This window comes from Phodopus roborovskii, unplaced genomic scaffold, assembly GCF_943737965.1.
Source record: "Phodopus roborovskii unplaced genomic scaffold, PHOROB, whole genome shotgun sequence".
Classification (NCBI taxonomy): Eukaryota; Metazoa; Chordata; class Mammalia; order Rodentia; family Cricetidae; genus Phodopus; species Phodopus roborovskii.
In genome coordinates this window covers 31,785,001-31,801,335 of record NW_026125281.1, presented here as the reverse complement: position 1 = coordinate 31,801,335, position 16,335 = coordinate 31,785,001, and the positions used below count along the sequence as shown (strand labels likewise).

General features: G+C 38.8%; 1 protein-coding gene across 3 annotated transcripts in view; it reads left to right on the top strand.

Moving 5' to 3' along the window:
• The window catches only part of Klhl32 (kelch like family member 32), a 164,052-nt gene that overhangs the window by 95,310 nt on the left and 52,407 nt on the right, over window positions 1-16,335 (top strand). For 2 of the 3 annotated variants that reach the window (XM_051198614.1, XM_051198607.1), the window contains one exon: window positions 5,295-5,510. The exons of the other annotated variant lie outside the window; for it this stretch is intronic. In XM_051198614.1, coding sequence (XP_051054571.1) covers window positions 5,295-5,510 — 216 coding nt within the window. The remainder of the gene's footprint in view (window positions 1-5,294; window positions 5,511-16,335) is intronic. 3 annotated transcript variants of the gene reach the window in all.

The following is a 16,335-nucleotide window of genomic DNA, read 5'->3' as shown; positions in this document are numbered from 1 at the left end:
TGGTAATTTTTAACAGTTCCAGAAGTCCAGAGAAGATATGATAAGGAACATAAAAGAAATGGTAATGAGGAAGAACAGATAGAATTGGGCAATTAACTAGATATGAGAGAAGAATATAGGTCAGTTTGTGGGTTCCTCATTCAGAAATCTAAATGTTAGCATTCTCCAAAAGAAGGCAGAGAAGAGCTGAGACTTGATTTAGCAGTTACAAGTACTTGTGCTCTTGTAGAGTACCTGGGTTCAGTTATAAGCCTAGTTTTAGTATCCCACATCCTCTTCTGGAGGCACTGCATGATGCCGTGCATAGACTTTCATACACATAAATAAAATTAAAATTGTTAAGAAAAAGAATATAGAGAAGAAGCAAGTTTACAGGAAAGATGTTGAGTTTGGACATGTTAGTACAATCGACTGTGGGATTGATAGCTCAGAGTTGCCCTCTTAGAGCTGATGAGAAAATGGATTCTGGGCTAAGGAAAATGGCTTGGATAGGAATATAAGTTATAGAATCATTAAGTTATAAATTCATCACTCAATTCTTTGTTCTTCTTTTTATTCATCTTCTTTCTTCCCTAATGTACTGGTGTACTTTATTTCAAGTATTGGATATCTAGAGAGGTTCTATTCTTCACTTTGACCTTCATGCCTCAATGATGTGCCCCTCTCAGCATGGCCCCAGGGACAGACCTGTCTGGTGAGGTGAGGAATTGGTGAAATCACCAACACAGAAATGCACAGACCCACAGCAAAGCTGGAGTCTGGTAGTCGGGGTTATCTGCCTGAGAAACCATCACATATAGCAGAAGCTTAGTATGCTTATTATATACAAGTGAACCGAGAGCTGAGGTTGTCCCCTACAGTTGGACAGGGAAACATGCTTATTAATATAGATAAACAAGGAGTCAGGGCATACAATGTGATCGAGGTGGCAGGGTTTGTTAATTTCAGTAGGAGCAGTCCTTATAAGGGAAGCAGCTTGCAGGCTGTAAACACCCAGGGGGAGAGACCTATGGTGGACATTTTCCACATATGCTGTCAACTTCTTCTTATGGTCAAAAGGAAGGCTTTGATATCCTGAAATGGTATTGCCATTTTCCCATAGGTCTAAAGCTAAGGTCTTTGCTGTGGCTGCCTCATGTCAAGAATACATAATCACTCAGGACTTCACACATTTATATCTTCCTCTATTCCCCACAGTGATGAACTTCAGTTTCTAGATACAAAGCCACCTTGGGTTTTTATATTTTCCTGGTCCTGCTCTGACAAGCTCCAATATGCCCTGTACTTTGCATGAGCCCAGTTGTGGGAAATGCTTTTCAGTTGGTTGGATTTTTTTCATTGTAAATGGTGAGTAGTGGCAGTCTGGTGATGGCCTACATTTCTTATTAGTAGTACCCCATCTGCATGACTATGGGGACCTATCCATCCCTACTGTCCTGAGTTGCCTCTGTGTCTGGGGTGTTAGCCTTGACACATGAACAATTTTTTTTTATAAAACTAGAATATAAGTGTGTGTGTGTGTGTGTGTGTGTGTGTGTGTGTGTGTGTGTGTATGTGTATACACACACTGATGACTGATGGTGGTTCTGTGTGTGTGTGTGTGTATATGTGTGTGCACTAATAGTGATCATCTCTACACAATAAATTTATTTGTGGTTTTCCTGGAAGCTCAAATCCTGTGTGTCCCAATAAGGAGGGGTGTGTGCTATGGCATCATGGTCTCAGGGAGATGGGTTTCCCATTCCCTTCAACCTTCCACTGCACACAGTTGAACTACAGAGATGCAAGTTATGTATGACGAGGTCAACAGAATCTAGAAAGCACTGGAGATTTGGGGACATTGTTTTTAAGGAACAATGAAAAGATGGAGCTCAGAGCACCTTTTATCTCAAAATTATAGTTTCGCTCATACAGACAGGTGTGAGTAGCCTTCATTTTTTTCACATTTTTTCATTAGTACAGTCCTGAAATTAAATAATTAGCTTTAAGGAAACACAGTGTGGGTGAGAAGATGGCTCAGCTATAATGTGCTTACTACGCAAGACTGAGGGCCTGAGTTTGTATTCTCAGCACCCAGATGAACACTGGGCATGGCAGCCCATATCTTTAACTCCAGTGTTGTATGGAAGACAGGTGGATCCCTAGAACTCAGTGGCTGGCCAGTCTTTCCACACTGATGAGTTCCAGGTGCAGCGAAAACCCTATCTCAGAAAACAAGAAGGAGACAGATCAAATAAAACATGTAAGGTGAGCTTCTAGCCTTCACAAGCACACACATAAATGCACACCCATGTGCTTGTGCACACATTCATGAATACACCCACATGAACATGCACATATAATGCCCATATATACATATGTGAAAAATCTTCAAAGGGACTGGGGAGACTTAGTGGTGAAGTGCTCTCTAGAGAAACATGAGTGCTGACTGGAGTTTCAATTTCTAGAACCCATATAAATGTCAGGTGGATGTAGCAGCCTGTCTGTAATCCCAGCTGGGATCTCAGAGCAAGCCGATTGGGGAGACTAGGCATATTGGTAAGTTGAGGCTTTCATCGGGAGAGAACTGCTTTGGTGAATAAGATGGAAGTGTGACGCAGGATGATTCCCAACATTAATTTTGAGCCTCCATATGTATACACACCTGTATATACACTCAGCCACAAACATACATGTGCAACACAGGTAAACATTCATATACATGTGCAAACTACACATATGCTTAAATAAAAGAAAATAAAAATAAATAACAAAATTGGTTTTCTTATTTAGAGAGGGGGAGGGAGGGAGATGAGAGACAAAGATGAACATGAATTGGTTGAGTAGGGAGATGGGAAGGATCTAGGAGGAGTAAGGGGAAAACATCAAATTATATTGTGTAAAAATTAAATGAAAAGAGAAAAGGACAGTTATTTAAAACCCCTCATTAAGATAAGTTTTTGGATAATCTGTACTTTTGAAGTGGACTGCTTTTAAGTGGTGGAAACCACTCAACTGGAGGAAACCCGGAATGGGCATACAAAGATAGAAAGACCCCTGGTGAAGTGTATGCAATTGCCTTTCCATATCCAGTTTGTGCTTTCTTCACTTGCTCCATGCCCATCACATTTGCCCTGTAGGTGGTTCTGCTCCTGCTGCTCTCCTCTTCAAGCCATGATCCTGGCCACTGAATCAGAATCCTGCCATCCCTGCGGTAGTTGAACAGCAGGCTACGGAAGAATAGCAGGGTGATACTGTGGGGCACCAAATTATTTCCCAGGGTCTCAAATTAGATAAACTTATCCCAAGATGTACTCCATCCCACAAACATGTCCTGAAGTGCACACTAGACTGTCCTATCCTCTCCTGCCAGCCTTTCCTTACAAATCCTAAGAAGTAAACTTTGAAGACTAAGTACACTTGAAAACTAGTCCTGTAACTGTTGTATTTCTTTGATAAAATGTGAGTAAGAAGCCAGGCTATTTTGAGTGAAAAGTATGAGTAAATCCTCAGATGTTGGCATTGTAATGGACTTCAGTAGTCATCTGTTTTGATAAACAGCATTTTGAAGATAAGCATTTAGTCCTTTAAACATTGATGGCAAATAGACCTGTCAAGAATCAAGAATCTTATAGTTAGGGTCTGCTTCCTGGCCCTACCATGTTAGAGTAGTTTTGTCAAAGAAGTTTATTTTTGAAGTAAATTTCAATTAACACAGAGAACCATAACTGGACATCTGTATCACACACCTCTTTTAAAGCTACATGACTGGCATGGCAGAGGTGGAGAGATGTTGTAAGAGCCTGAGCTGCAGGAAGATTTCCACAGGGACACAGTATTTGCTGGACATGACAGGGCTGTTACACACATGAACTCACACCAGCTGTAAGAATGGGGAGACTCTAACACACTGTTATCCTTATCCTACTTTAATAGGCAAGCTTTCTGTCAACAGATGTGTGTGTCACCCTAGCCCCTAGAACTCACAGGAGTTCCTGGGGGCTGCAGTTTTAGGGGTACAGTTTCCTAGAGTCCTGGCTATACAGAAACATTGGGGATAGGTAAGAGGGAATGCCACTGGTATGCTGAATATTCAAGGCTAGCAAAACAAGTTCCATGATTTAGGTTGGTTTGATATGTACTTAAGATATGAGTCTTTTCTGTGAGATAAACTGGTTTGCTAAGATTTACATAAATTTGTCTTTCAGTTCCATTAGGACAGGATGGGCTGTTTTATGTACAGACACACTGAGGCTGAAGTTTCAGGGACAATGCAAATCAGTGTGTCATTGCACTTGTGCTTAGTCCTCAATCCCCATTTAATTGTTCTTGTATTACTACCAGTAGACAAAGAGCTAAAGTACAGACAAGGTAAAACACACAGTTGTCCTTGTATTAGTTGGTGTTCTCTAGATGATAGGAGAAACTGATTGTGTGTGTGTGTGTGTGTGTGTGTGTGTGTGTGTGTGTGTGTGTGTGTGTGTGTTATTAGAATGACTTACAAATCCAACAATGACTGTTTACCAATGGGAAGACCCAGATTTCATTAGTTGTTTCCTCCATGAGGCTGGATGTCTCAGCTGGTCTTCAGTATACCACAGAATCCTGAAGAAGGGGACTCTAATGCTAATTAAGGGTGAAGAATGAGTGAGGGCAAGCAGGCAAAAAGCAAAAGCTTCTTTCTTCTTCATGAAGGCTAGCTACTATGAGACGATATGGCCCAGATTTTAAGGTAGTTCTTCCAACCTCAGATTAAATAAATTTCTCACAGGCGTGTCCAGCAGCATAGATGTTTAGTTAATTCCAGATGTAGTCAAGTTGACAACCAAGAATAGCCATTGAAGTCTTTACTGATAAAGACTTCCAAATGCTTTCAAAAGGTTGCAAAGTGGTATTTCAGCCAGCAAAATCCAGGATACCCTTTCAGGAAATCAGCTTTGAAAGCTGTCTTTAAGAATATGGGTTTAGAGCTGGAGAGATGGCTCCGCAGTTAAGACTGTTCTTCCAGAGGACCAGGGTTTGATTCTCAGCTCCCACATGGCAGCTCACAACTGTCTGTAATTCCAGTTCCAAGGTATTTCTCATACAGATATACATGCAGACAAAACACCAATGCATGTAAAATAAAGATTAAAAAGTTATTTTAAAAAGAATATGGGTTCTGGGGGAATAAAAACTTAAAATCTTATAATTGATGGGGTAGGAGGATGGTCTTAATATTACTGGCCCCATCCCCCAACACACCTATTATGTAATATTCTATGTGTATTCCTAAGAGGCTTTTTTGCTTTGTTTTTATGTTTTTTGGCACCCAGGAACTAAATAGCTTTAATTACTTGGATCTGTACAGACTTGCTGACCTCTTTCACCTCACTTTGTTGGAGAAGGCAGTGATTGATTTCCTAGTGAAACATCTCTCAGAGCTCCTGAAAAGTCGCCCGGAGGATGTTCTAACACTGCCCTACTGCCTGCTTCAAGAGGTGCTGAAGAGTGACCGCCTGACCTCCTTGAGTGAGGAGCAGATCTGGCAGGTAAGGGCACACTGCCTGGCATTGGGAAGGCATGACATGATTAGAAAGGGAAGGATTCAGGTGCAACAACCACTATTTGATGAAGCTTGGCTGTCCTGTTCCTTCAATGGGCAAGTCACTGGTGGGCAGCTGCCAGTCTGCAGCTCATCTCAGGATGAAGCCAGCCAGCACTATGGCTTCCTCAAACCTGGGTAAGTCGGAAAGCTGAGGGATTTTCTCTTGAAGCCAAAAACATCTCTTAAGCTCAATATGAGAAGAATGCATTGGAAACAATTTAATACATATCTAAGCCATTTAATCAAAAGGAATTTGGGGTTTTGAGGCAAAACATTCATAAATATTTCTTTTAAAAATTATTTTAATGAGAAAAACTTAGAAATAGCTGTTAGTAGTCAAATAAACTTTTTCGTTTGAGTTTTTAGCTAATTTGTAGGTAATTTATTCGTTAATGAGTTTTATTTTTTGTTTTGTTTTGTTTTTTCATTAATGAGTTTTAAAATTGGCTAACTTAATGTTTTTAGTTTGGGTGAAGTATGAAGGTTAACAGGTAAATTAATACAAGTGGTCATAGGTTCAAACACGGGTGTACTCTAGAATTATTTCAGATTTTTAAAATACTTGGCTTGGAATCCTTTCTAAAAATTTCTAAGAGCATAGTGTGCATGTCTAGGGAGTTTTTTTTGAAAATTGTTTCTTTTATGTTTTAAGACTATAATGTAAATACATTATCTCTCCCTTCCCTTTCCCATCTCCAACCCCTCCCATATACCCCCTTGTTCTTTCTAATCTATGGTCTTTTCCCCATTAATTGTTGTTACATATATATATATATATGTATGTATATATACATATATATGTAAATATATATATGTGTGTGTGTGTGTACATATGTACATATGCAATCTGCTTGCTCTGTATAATGTCACTTGTATGTGTGTTTCAGAACTTACCATTTAGTATCAGATAATCAGTTGTGTGTTCTTCCCTGGGGGAAACTATTTCTCCTACTCTCAGCACTCCTTGATTGCCTATAGTTTGTTTTGTAAGGTTGAGGCCTTATGGGTTGGCCCCTCCCTCCACTTGGGAATATGTATTGTCATCCTTGTTTGGATGGTCATGTTGATGAAACTTTATGGGTGTAGTTTCTGTTGTTACTAGGAGACATAATTTTACCGAAAGCTTCCTGATCTTATAATCTTACTGCCTCTTCTTCCAAAATGTTCCCTTAAGCGTAGGAATATTTGTTGATGTACCCATCAAGACTGGGATATCCAACTCTACATTTTGATTGCTTGTGGTTTTCTTTAGTCATCTCCATATTTTGTAAAGAGGAGTAGCCTTGATGAGGGCTAAGGAAAACACTTATATGTAGGTATATGGAGAAATATTTATGGTGTAGTTAGGGATTATGTTGGTTTAGTAATGTGGTGGTGTAGGTACACCTTCAAGATTCATGACTTTACTAGCCTTGGGTTGGATTCTAGTACCAGGCATGATTTTCTTGTTGTTGAGTGAATCTCAAACCCAATCAGAGAATCCTTGGTTACTATCAAGATGTGTACCCATAACTGTACCTTAAGGTTAACTTACCATGAGGGTCATTGTGTGTTTCATAAATATCATATCTGGGCAGTACTGTTGGTTGCTTCTTTCCTTTGGAAGTATGCATAGTGCCTTCTGGTGCCATGAAAGTTCATTCTTAAGGAGGAAGTGTTCAGACCAGTTCCTACCGAGTAGCATCTGGTTTCTGTGTTTGTAGTGCATGATGTTTTTAGCATTAGGGGCCTTAGCCTTCCACATCTAGGGGAAACCAAGGGCAATAGAAACAACCACTCCAAAGAGGGCTTGTTATGCCTGGTATCAAGGCTTTTGTTAGATATTCTTTGGCTCTTGGAGGGAGTATTTGTCAGCCCAGATGAGAAAATTTCTTTTAAACTTTATATACATACACACACACACACACATATATGTATGTGTATATGTGTGTGTGTATATATATATATATATATACATACATACATATATATGTACACATATATGTATATGTGTGTGTGTGTGTGTGCATTATTGTTTTTTAAGACAGATAGCTAATAGTATGATACCTTATGACTTTTTCTGGCATCCTTATGGTTATTTTACCCCCTCCTCCCTTTGAATTTATCTTCTTCCTTCTTCTCCCCTCCCCCTTTCCCATTTCTCAGATCAATTCATGTGTACCTTACTATTCCCCTCTCTATTGTTCCCCCAACCCCTAAACCAAACCTATGCCTCTTTACTTTCAGAAAAATTTTCTTACTGCATTAGATGGATGTTTAGACCTCAAATGAAGCAAAGTTCTTCCTATACTATAATGGGAAAAAGGAAATCTCCCTCTCTAGTTCATTATGCATTCACCACAGCTTTCAAAAGCCCTTCCTTTCCCCTGACTATAGAGTCTTTTAACATCCTGTCATTGTTTTGTCTAGGGGACAGTGAGGATGTTTTTTGTTTGAAAGTTGATTATTCCATTTAAATCCTCCTGCTCATCCCTAGTGACTGTCCTTGAATACTGCACCTGAAGGCTTTGGGATAGACAGCCCATTTCCCCTCCTTCCTTCTTCCTTCGCTGTCTGTCTCATTCTACAGTACTGTCTACACATTTTGATACTTGGAATGCTGTGCCTTCAGGATAATACTAGGAAAAGTTCAGTGCTCTGTTGGTGGATAAGGTGGTTAGCTCCAATCATACCAAGCATATTCAGGGAGTTATGTTTAATTTTTGCTTGTTTGTTTTATCACTGGTCAAATGTGTCATCAAATACCCCACACTACTGATGCATAACTTTCCTGATACCTGGCTTTCTTCTTTGAACTGTAATCAGCAGCTGTACTTCTTTTTATTGAAAATAGTAAGAGAAAATGGCCAATCAGGTCACAGATATTTAAAACACAATTGGCTTATCAGCACAAGAGGTTATCTCCATCTCCATCTTCTGACAATCAGGAAGAAGGTTCTGTACTTGGTTCCAGTTTACAGAGCAGAGCCACCTTCAAATATAAGTCTGTCAATACCAACCAAATCTCTCCACTAGTCCACAGTCTTGATTTAAAAAGAAGATACTTGCTGCTTCCCAAGTATCCCTGCAAATGTTTATTCAGACAATGGTTAAAAGTGCTGGTGAGAATGTGATTCTGACAGGGATTGCAATACTCTACAGCTCTCCCCTATCATATAAATCATCATGATTTACTATGGCCAACTCAGAGTATGAGGTAGCTAAATCTTTTAGTTTATTAAAGTAAAAAGAAACAGACTAGATTCTGTAATTTTTTCCTCCAAGATTAAAATTTGAGGCCACCCATTCTTGTGGCATCTGTCTGTTATTGTGGCATAGTTGAAGGCACTGCCAGAAATTGACACAATAATGTACAGATATCTGAATACTGGGGCAATTCCATTCTGTCTGCTTAGAAACTATCATGATTTCCTCTCTAAAGGCTACTAGCATTATGAAGTAGAATTTTAGAAACTGGTTGCTGCAGGCAAGAAGATAGTTTTTTAGACTTGATCACCAAAAAAGAATTAAAAGACTCCCACAAATATTGTCAATTCAGGCATTCAGTGGACAATAAGAAATTGTTTTTGCTTTGTCTTAGTAAATAAGTAATTCCCTCATACTCAATAGAGAAAAATCAAATCAGACCAACTATAATGCTTTAAGTAGAGTTAGGTTCATCATTTTTCAATGAGGTTATACTACTAATGTAATATACTATGGAAAAATCTAATATTCAGCCCAGGGTAAAGATTGGGTCTGCCAGAGGATTACTGTCAGGGTGCTTTATAGGAGTGAAACTTGACAGACAGGCTGGAGACAGATCTACAGAATCTCATTAAATTGCTGAATTGTTCATTACAGAACATTCTCACTGTAATAAAGTGCTCATTGACTTTGACAAATCCCCATCCCATGTCTTAAAGAACAGTGAAGAAGGGGTGCTCAGGAAGAGAAAGGAAATTGGCACAAAGTAGGGCAGGTAATGGAAACACACACACGAAGAGTAGTGCCATTTGATTAATATGTGCAACATAGCTTAGGTGAGACTTAGTCAACAAGCATGAGTTTACCCAGGTGGCTGTTGCACTACATACTGATAATGTAATTGGGGCCAATCCCTTTTTTGGAGAAAGGTCTACTTTTCATTATTTACCAGTTTGGCTCTGAAGACCTGTCGTAAGAACCATTAGATTATTCCCAGTGCACAAACTAATTTATTTACCTTTTTCTTTTTCTGTCCCTGCCTTTGATAAAGTATGCTACAACTTGCAGTAAACATTTTGTGGATCCATGGCATCCTAAATCTCTGCAACACTATTCCTTGTTTCTGTGTTTTCTTTGTCCATTTGATGTGTGGGGTGGAGGTAGAGGTTATGTATCCCCAGGTGGCCTGGAACTCACTCTACAGATGGGGATAGCCCTAACCTCACAAATCCGCTTGTCTGTGCTACAGAATCTGCAAATTAAAGGTTTTCACTGCCATACTCATACCGCTTGATCTTATTAAACTTTAAGTCTCTTCTTTTGCATAGGATTTCTTAGTCTGTCCCAAACAGTTTTCCTTCCATTAGCCAATCTCAACTTGGTCTGTTGGTTAGCTTCATTGTGTTTTCAGAGGAAACAGATATTTGAATGACAGTCAGATGTTTTATGACCTAAAAGGACTTTAAATGTATATTGTTTGAAATTCTCCTCAGTATCATTCAACAATTTGGTTTTGTGTTTAGAGGAGAATGGTTTCTCAAGTTTCAAATGAAAGCCACCAAACTACTAGCTTCAAAGAAAGAAGAGAAACAACTGGCAAAAACAAGCAAGTGAGCACAGAGGATCTAGGAGCTCGGGGTCTCCCACTGCATTACCTGGCAAATCTGTTTCAGTTTGATTTTGCTCTCAGGTCAGTGAGAGCATATAGTGCTAACTCCAGATTTGTTTCAGTAGGATATCTTCTGCTGAACTCAACCTGATGAGTCCTAAAGCAGAGATCTGAACAAAGAAGTTGCTGGTTAGAAGGTTCAAAACCTTTCACAAATTCTGAGGACTGAATACCCTACATGACAATGAATATACTAATTAGACTATAGTAATCTAATTGTTTGTATGTGTCAGTTCACCATGTTGTCTACTTTTAATATGCTCAATGTATAATTGTCAAAGATGTGGTTTTAAACAAATAAGCAAATGAGCCAAACATGGAAGCATGTTTGTTTTTTAATAAGAGAGAGCAAAAAACCTGGTGTGGACTTGGGTGGGTAGGGAGTTGGTGGAAGGATAACTATGATCAAAATATATTGTATGATAAAAAAACATAAGAGAAAGAACACCTTGGAATGAAATAATCCCATGCCCTTCCTCCAGGAGGGCTGCCTATCTCTTTCTTCTCAGAAAGATATACTTTCCTGCTTGTTCAGCCACATACTGGATTTTCCTAGATGAAAGTGAGAGAAGTCCCTACTTCAGATGACTTGACAGATTTACTTGACCCCACCTGAATGGCATTGAACTACATGTGGAATTGGGGTGGGGGGATGGGAGGGGAGGGTGGTCAGGGTGCATGTGAGGGGGCAGAGAGGGTAAGAAGGAGGGAGGAAGGGTGAGAGGGAGGGAGAGAGAAAGGGAGGGAGAGGGAACTGGGATCGACATGTAAAATAATAAATAAATAAATAATAAAATCAGGAGACCATCTTCTGAACAGAATACCAATAGTGTAGGCACTGAGATCAACAGTTAATGAAAGGGACCCCATGAAACTGAAAAGTTTCTGTAAGGCAGGAGACACTGGCAACCAGACAAAGTTGCAGCCTACAGAATGGGAAAAGTTGTTTATCAGTGTCTCATTTGATAGAAGACCAATATCAAATTTATAAGAAGAACTCAAGAAACTAGACATAAAAAAAGGAAAGTAAGGCAAATCTATTCCATAGGACAGTTGATAGGAAAAGTTCTGCATGGTGCAAGATCCTTCACGTGCTAACCAGGAATGCAGTCTCTCTTCTCAACATAGACTGACTGAGCATATGTGACCTCTGAGGTCACTGAACATGGAGGATGGGACAAAGGTTTGCTAACTCTATTAATCTCCCCAAGCCTTACCCTCAATGGGAGGGATGTTTGCTGTTTTAAACTATAAATACAGCTCTTAGAATTAGGACTTTATCTCTAAAATAGTAGAAATAAAAAATGGATCAAGATAGCTTGGGGAAATAAATTAAGTTTTATTTGTTAGACATAGTATTAGGAATTACAACCCCTAAAAACAGAATTTGTGGTAAATTCTGAGTGCTTATTTCTCAAAAAAAAAAAAAAAACTGATTTCATTGTGATCTTTGCATTTGGAGAACTTTTATTTTCATTTTATAACTTACTAACACTCCCTATATGTTCTCTAGTGATAGTGCTTTTTATCCCTTCCTTTATTGACATTGGGGTAGAGGCACTTTCTGCCTATTCCTAAAAGGTTCATATTTAACTTCTTTGAAGCTGGCCATAGTCCTGTTTACATTTGTCTGGGAATATATGTTCCCAGAGGCAGAGGCTGTGTCTGCAGTGTTCACATTGTACATGTCCTGTTGTTCTCTTGCATCCTGTAAATAATAAATAATGACAATAAATAATGTAGTACCTTCATATTAAAGTTGAATGGATGGTAAGATATACTTCTGGTCCTATATAAAGCTGTACTTATTTTAGGAAACATGTTATCGAAAATTAATTTTGTCTCTTAAAAACCCACAGTTCCTTGTATTGTTTTGTTGGAAATCTGTCTCTAGCAGTGTCAGTTACATATTGTTTAGGGTGGTCAACAGCCTTAAATGCAGTACTGTTTTGTTTTTGTTTTCTTAACGGTCTCTTCTTCAGCTTTTATATGCACACAGCATCAATGCATTTCATTTCAGTTTAATTATTTTCCTTAAAAGTAATCCCAAAAGATAAACCTACTACTCTTTCACAGAATGTGGAGGGCATGAATGACTTTCACAGGCTTCATCTTGTATCTGTTAGGATAAAATGACCCAAATATCCTTCTAGTCAGGGATAAGTAAGGACCTCAAACAATGCAACAGGTAACAATACATCACCATGCTTCTCATTTACACGGTAAGTCACTGTTTTGAGAATGCTTCAACATTTACTGCTGTTTTGGGTTTGTTTGTTTGTTTGTTCGTTTGGACCAATGATGGGAAATTTACAGAACACAGCTGTAAATCCATGTCTTCTAACTTTTGGACTCTATTCACTTTGGCCAGTAGCCTAAAGTCAGCATATTATTCCTTTACTTTAAGCAAAACTGGAAAACTTGGGTTAGTACAATTGTAGAGTTTCTGCTATTATTCATGGGGCTCTGTGTCCAATCTCTAGTAATAAAGAAATAAAAACTTAAGAAAAAGAAATTCTTGCCCATTCTGGTTCTCTGTGTAGCAGTGTCCACAGTACAAGGAGAATGGCTGCTCTTCCTGCCCCATGCCTGTCATCTTGCTAATTCTCCTTCTGTCTTCTATGACATGTGCCTCACATTCTTTCATTCATGACAACGAGGTCCTGGCAAGCTGCAGTGTCAAGATCCTATTGAGCACTCTTACTGCCTGTTGTATCATGGCCCTGCTTTCCTGAGTGCAGTTGGATCTGGTATGGATGCTTCTGCTTGTCACTTGGTGTATGTTGAAATGATCTGGCTTCTGGGGAACATGAAGTGCTATTATTTGGACATTCCACACCACCCAGCATCCTTTTGCTGTTACTCCAGTGACTTGTTCATTTCTGACTCCTGTTCATGCTCATACAGATTTGAAAAGATCTGCTGGTCTCTGGTACTATCCTAGCCAAACAAGTCAGAGTACATGTGTGACTACACAATCCAAAAATTCCTCAAATAGAGTTCACATTTCAAACACATGGATTTTGGTAAACCAAAATGGAATCAGATTCTGAGGACTGAGAATTTTACCCCCAAAGTATAATCTTTCATTGCATCCTTGTCCATTCATTCTCGTACATGAATTGTAGTATTATCATATTGCTATATTTTTTCCCAGCTAGACATTTTCAGGGTATATTCATACATTGATTTTCATATGTATTTTTATTCACCAATCCCTAAGCTAATCAAATTTGCACCACTTCTCAATTTTCTTCCTGAAGCTGCTAACCATTCCACCTAGCCACATACAGTCGTCTATGTTCTATTAAATGTTAGTAAAGAAATAAACAGCAGCTCCTCTGCATCCCAAATAGTGCAGCCCTGAGGGTGCTTCTTCTTTTATGGTCCCACAGCTGGACACTGAGTAGTGCCAATGTTTCCAGGCTTGGTGCTTGAAGATGCAACTGTGTATTTAGTCATTCTTCCTGATCTACACGCTGCTAATTCTCAGTGAGTATTCATCCCCAGTAGCTTGACTAGTGGCTTTGCTGTTGATTGTCTGGGCTTTATGCCTTTGTGAGACACATGACACCACCATTTCAGAGGAACTTTACTGCAGCTAATTCCCAGCACCAGAGCAGTGTGTTGTCAAGTAGCTGTAAGGGGTAGGTGATTATCAGAAATTACAAGAAAGCCTACTTATATTCATGTGCTGTTGGTCCCATGAGTTAATGGTTTATTTTTCTTTTCCTTCCTCCCTTTTTTTTTTAAAGAATTGAGCACAACAGAACAAGAAGTTGATTTATGAGATATGACATATTTATGTTTTTCTGCTTCTAATTTTCATTGTGATTCATGTTGTTTCCAGACTGATGTTTTTGTTGCTGCTATAAGAAGGAAAAAGATGACTGGAGAATATTACTTATGCATTGGTGGCCTGCAGTAATAGCGCTGCTACCTGGGTTATCAGGGATTTAAAAATAAAACCCAACCATAAGCTCATATGAGGTAGAAACCCTGAGGGCAGGCACAGAAGTCCATCAATAATAACAACAATAATAATTCTTACAAGCCTGGAGAGCTTCATATTTTAATGAATTTTTACACATAATTTCATCTGAATCTCTCCTTAGACTTGTTATGGTAGGTGAGGCAAGTTTTACCCAAATTTTAACTAGTAAGAAAACCAAAGTTTAAGCATGAGTTTCAGTGATGTCAAATCATATTCTATAATGAATGAAATCAGCTGTAGGTAACTATAGTGTCTGGCCAGCTTTCCTTTCTGCCTCTTGTACAACTTTGCAGGAAGCATCAGAAAAATGACACTGATAAAAGTGGTAAAGGTAAGTGCTGCTGAGGGTCTTTCCAGGGAAAAATAGAGAATTCTAGATACTCAAAGAAGTACCTTACATTCTTCTGAATATGAAGTGATGAAATGCAGTGCAGAAGGAGATTGCCAGTAAGGAGGAGTTACTGAATATTCTAAGAGGAAACTGCAGAGTAATAGAACTCTGAGTTCCATTATTTCTGCTGTGGAAATGAAGACTGTGGGAGAAGTCTGTCGGCTGTGGTTTCTACCTAGGACTAGAAACTGTATGGAAGGAATGGAAATAATGAGTCATTATATCTTCATTTAATGGTCAGTATATTGAAACTTTAGACTTTTATGTGACAGAAATTGACAGGTGGATGACAGCTTAGATACAGGGATTAAGAGAAATAGAACATATTGGTTTATTGGTATTGACAAGTATTAGTCTCTTTCCCACACACATGAACTCATGTGCCCTTATTCTACAATATCAGGCCTCTTGAGTAGCTATGAAGTTCCTGATCGTTGGCCATGCCAGACCATTGAGATTTCCCGGTCCTGGCATTCTGAGGGAGTGCAGCAAAGCATCTCTGTTGAGTGTCCCAGAAGCTTGGAAATATTAGAGATGTCTAAAAGGGCCTTGGCATTTGTTATCTAATACTAATACCTTTATATGCTACTTCCTTCACCCTGTTCCTGTGGCTTTTGATAAAATTTAAAATAAAGACCAAGATTTGGGTTGGGTTATAGAGCTATCAGTGGTGGGTACTTAGCTAGAATGTATGAGCTCTGTATTCCATCTCTGCTGTGCAGGGAGGAGAACATTTGGACTCAACATACCTGGAAAAGTGGCTATTCTGAGATCACAGTCAGAGTAAGAACCCATAGAGAGAGAGAGAGAATTCTTAGCTTCCCTTTGTGCCCATAATGTGGGGTTGTGCATCCTCTGTGGTGATATTTCCATCTTGATCCAGCCACCTCCACTGTGTTATGAGAGTGCCACAATAAGTACTGCAAATGAATCCTAATATCTGAGTAGGAAAATCATAATCAGAAATATTATCCTTTTTAGGGAGAATTAAAAGGACCTTTATGTTTTGTAAAGGTAGGTATCAGAATTGTCTAACATTCTCCCCATTTGTTTATAAAAAAAAATTGCACATCAGTATTGATAAGAGGCACTGACATCACATTCAAGGACAAGCTAAAAAAGCCCTTCCCACTGGAGTCTGAATATATATGTATACACATATACATATATATTCCTAGTGTGTATTCCTGTTGTTGGGAAATGCCCACACACCACCTTCTCTGGCCACACAAGGAAATCAGATAATTAAAGTAGTGATGGATGGTATTCTTAAGTTTAAATGTTTTAGGAAAACCTATCTTATTAACACTTTAAAACAAGTGAGCATAATATCATTAATTTTGATTAATTCATTTGCTCTTAATATAGCTTTTAATTTGTAATTCTACATGAATTACAATGTAATTTGGCATTAATTATCTAAATTGACTATAAACCAGCCAATCACAATGGGAAATCACTCACAGCTGAAAGTAAAACTAAACCTTACATTCTGAAAGGTTGTGACTTAGGTAAGAGGTCAACACATG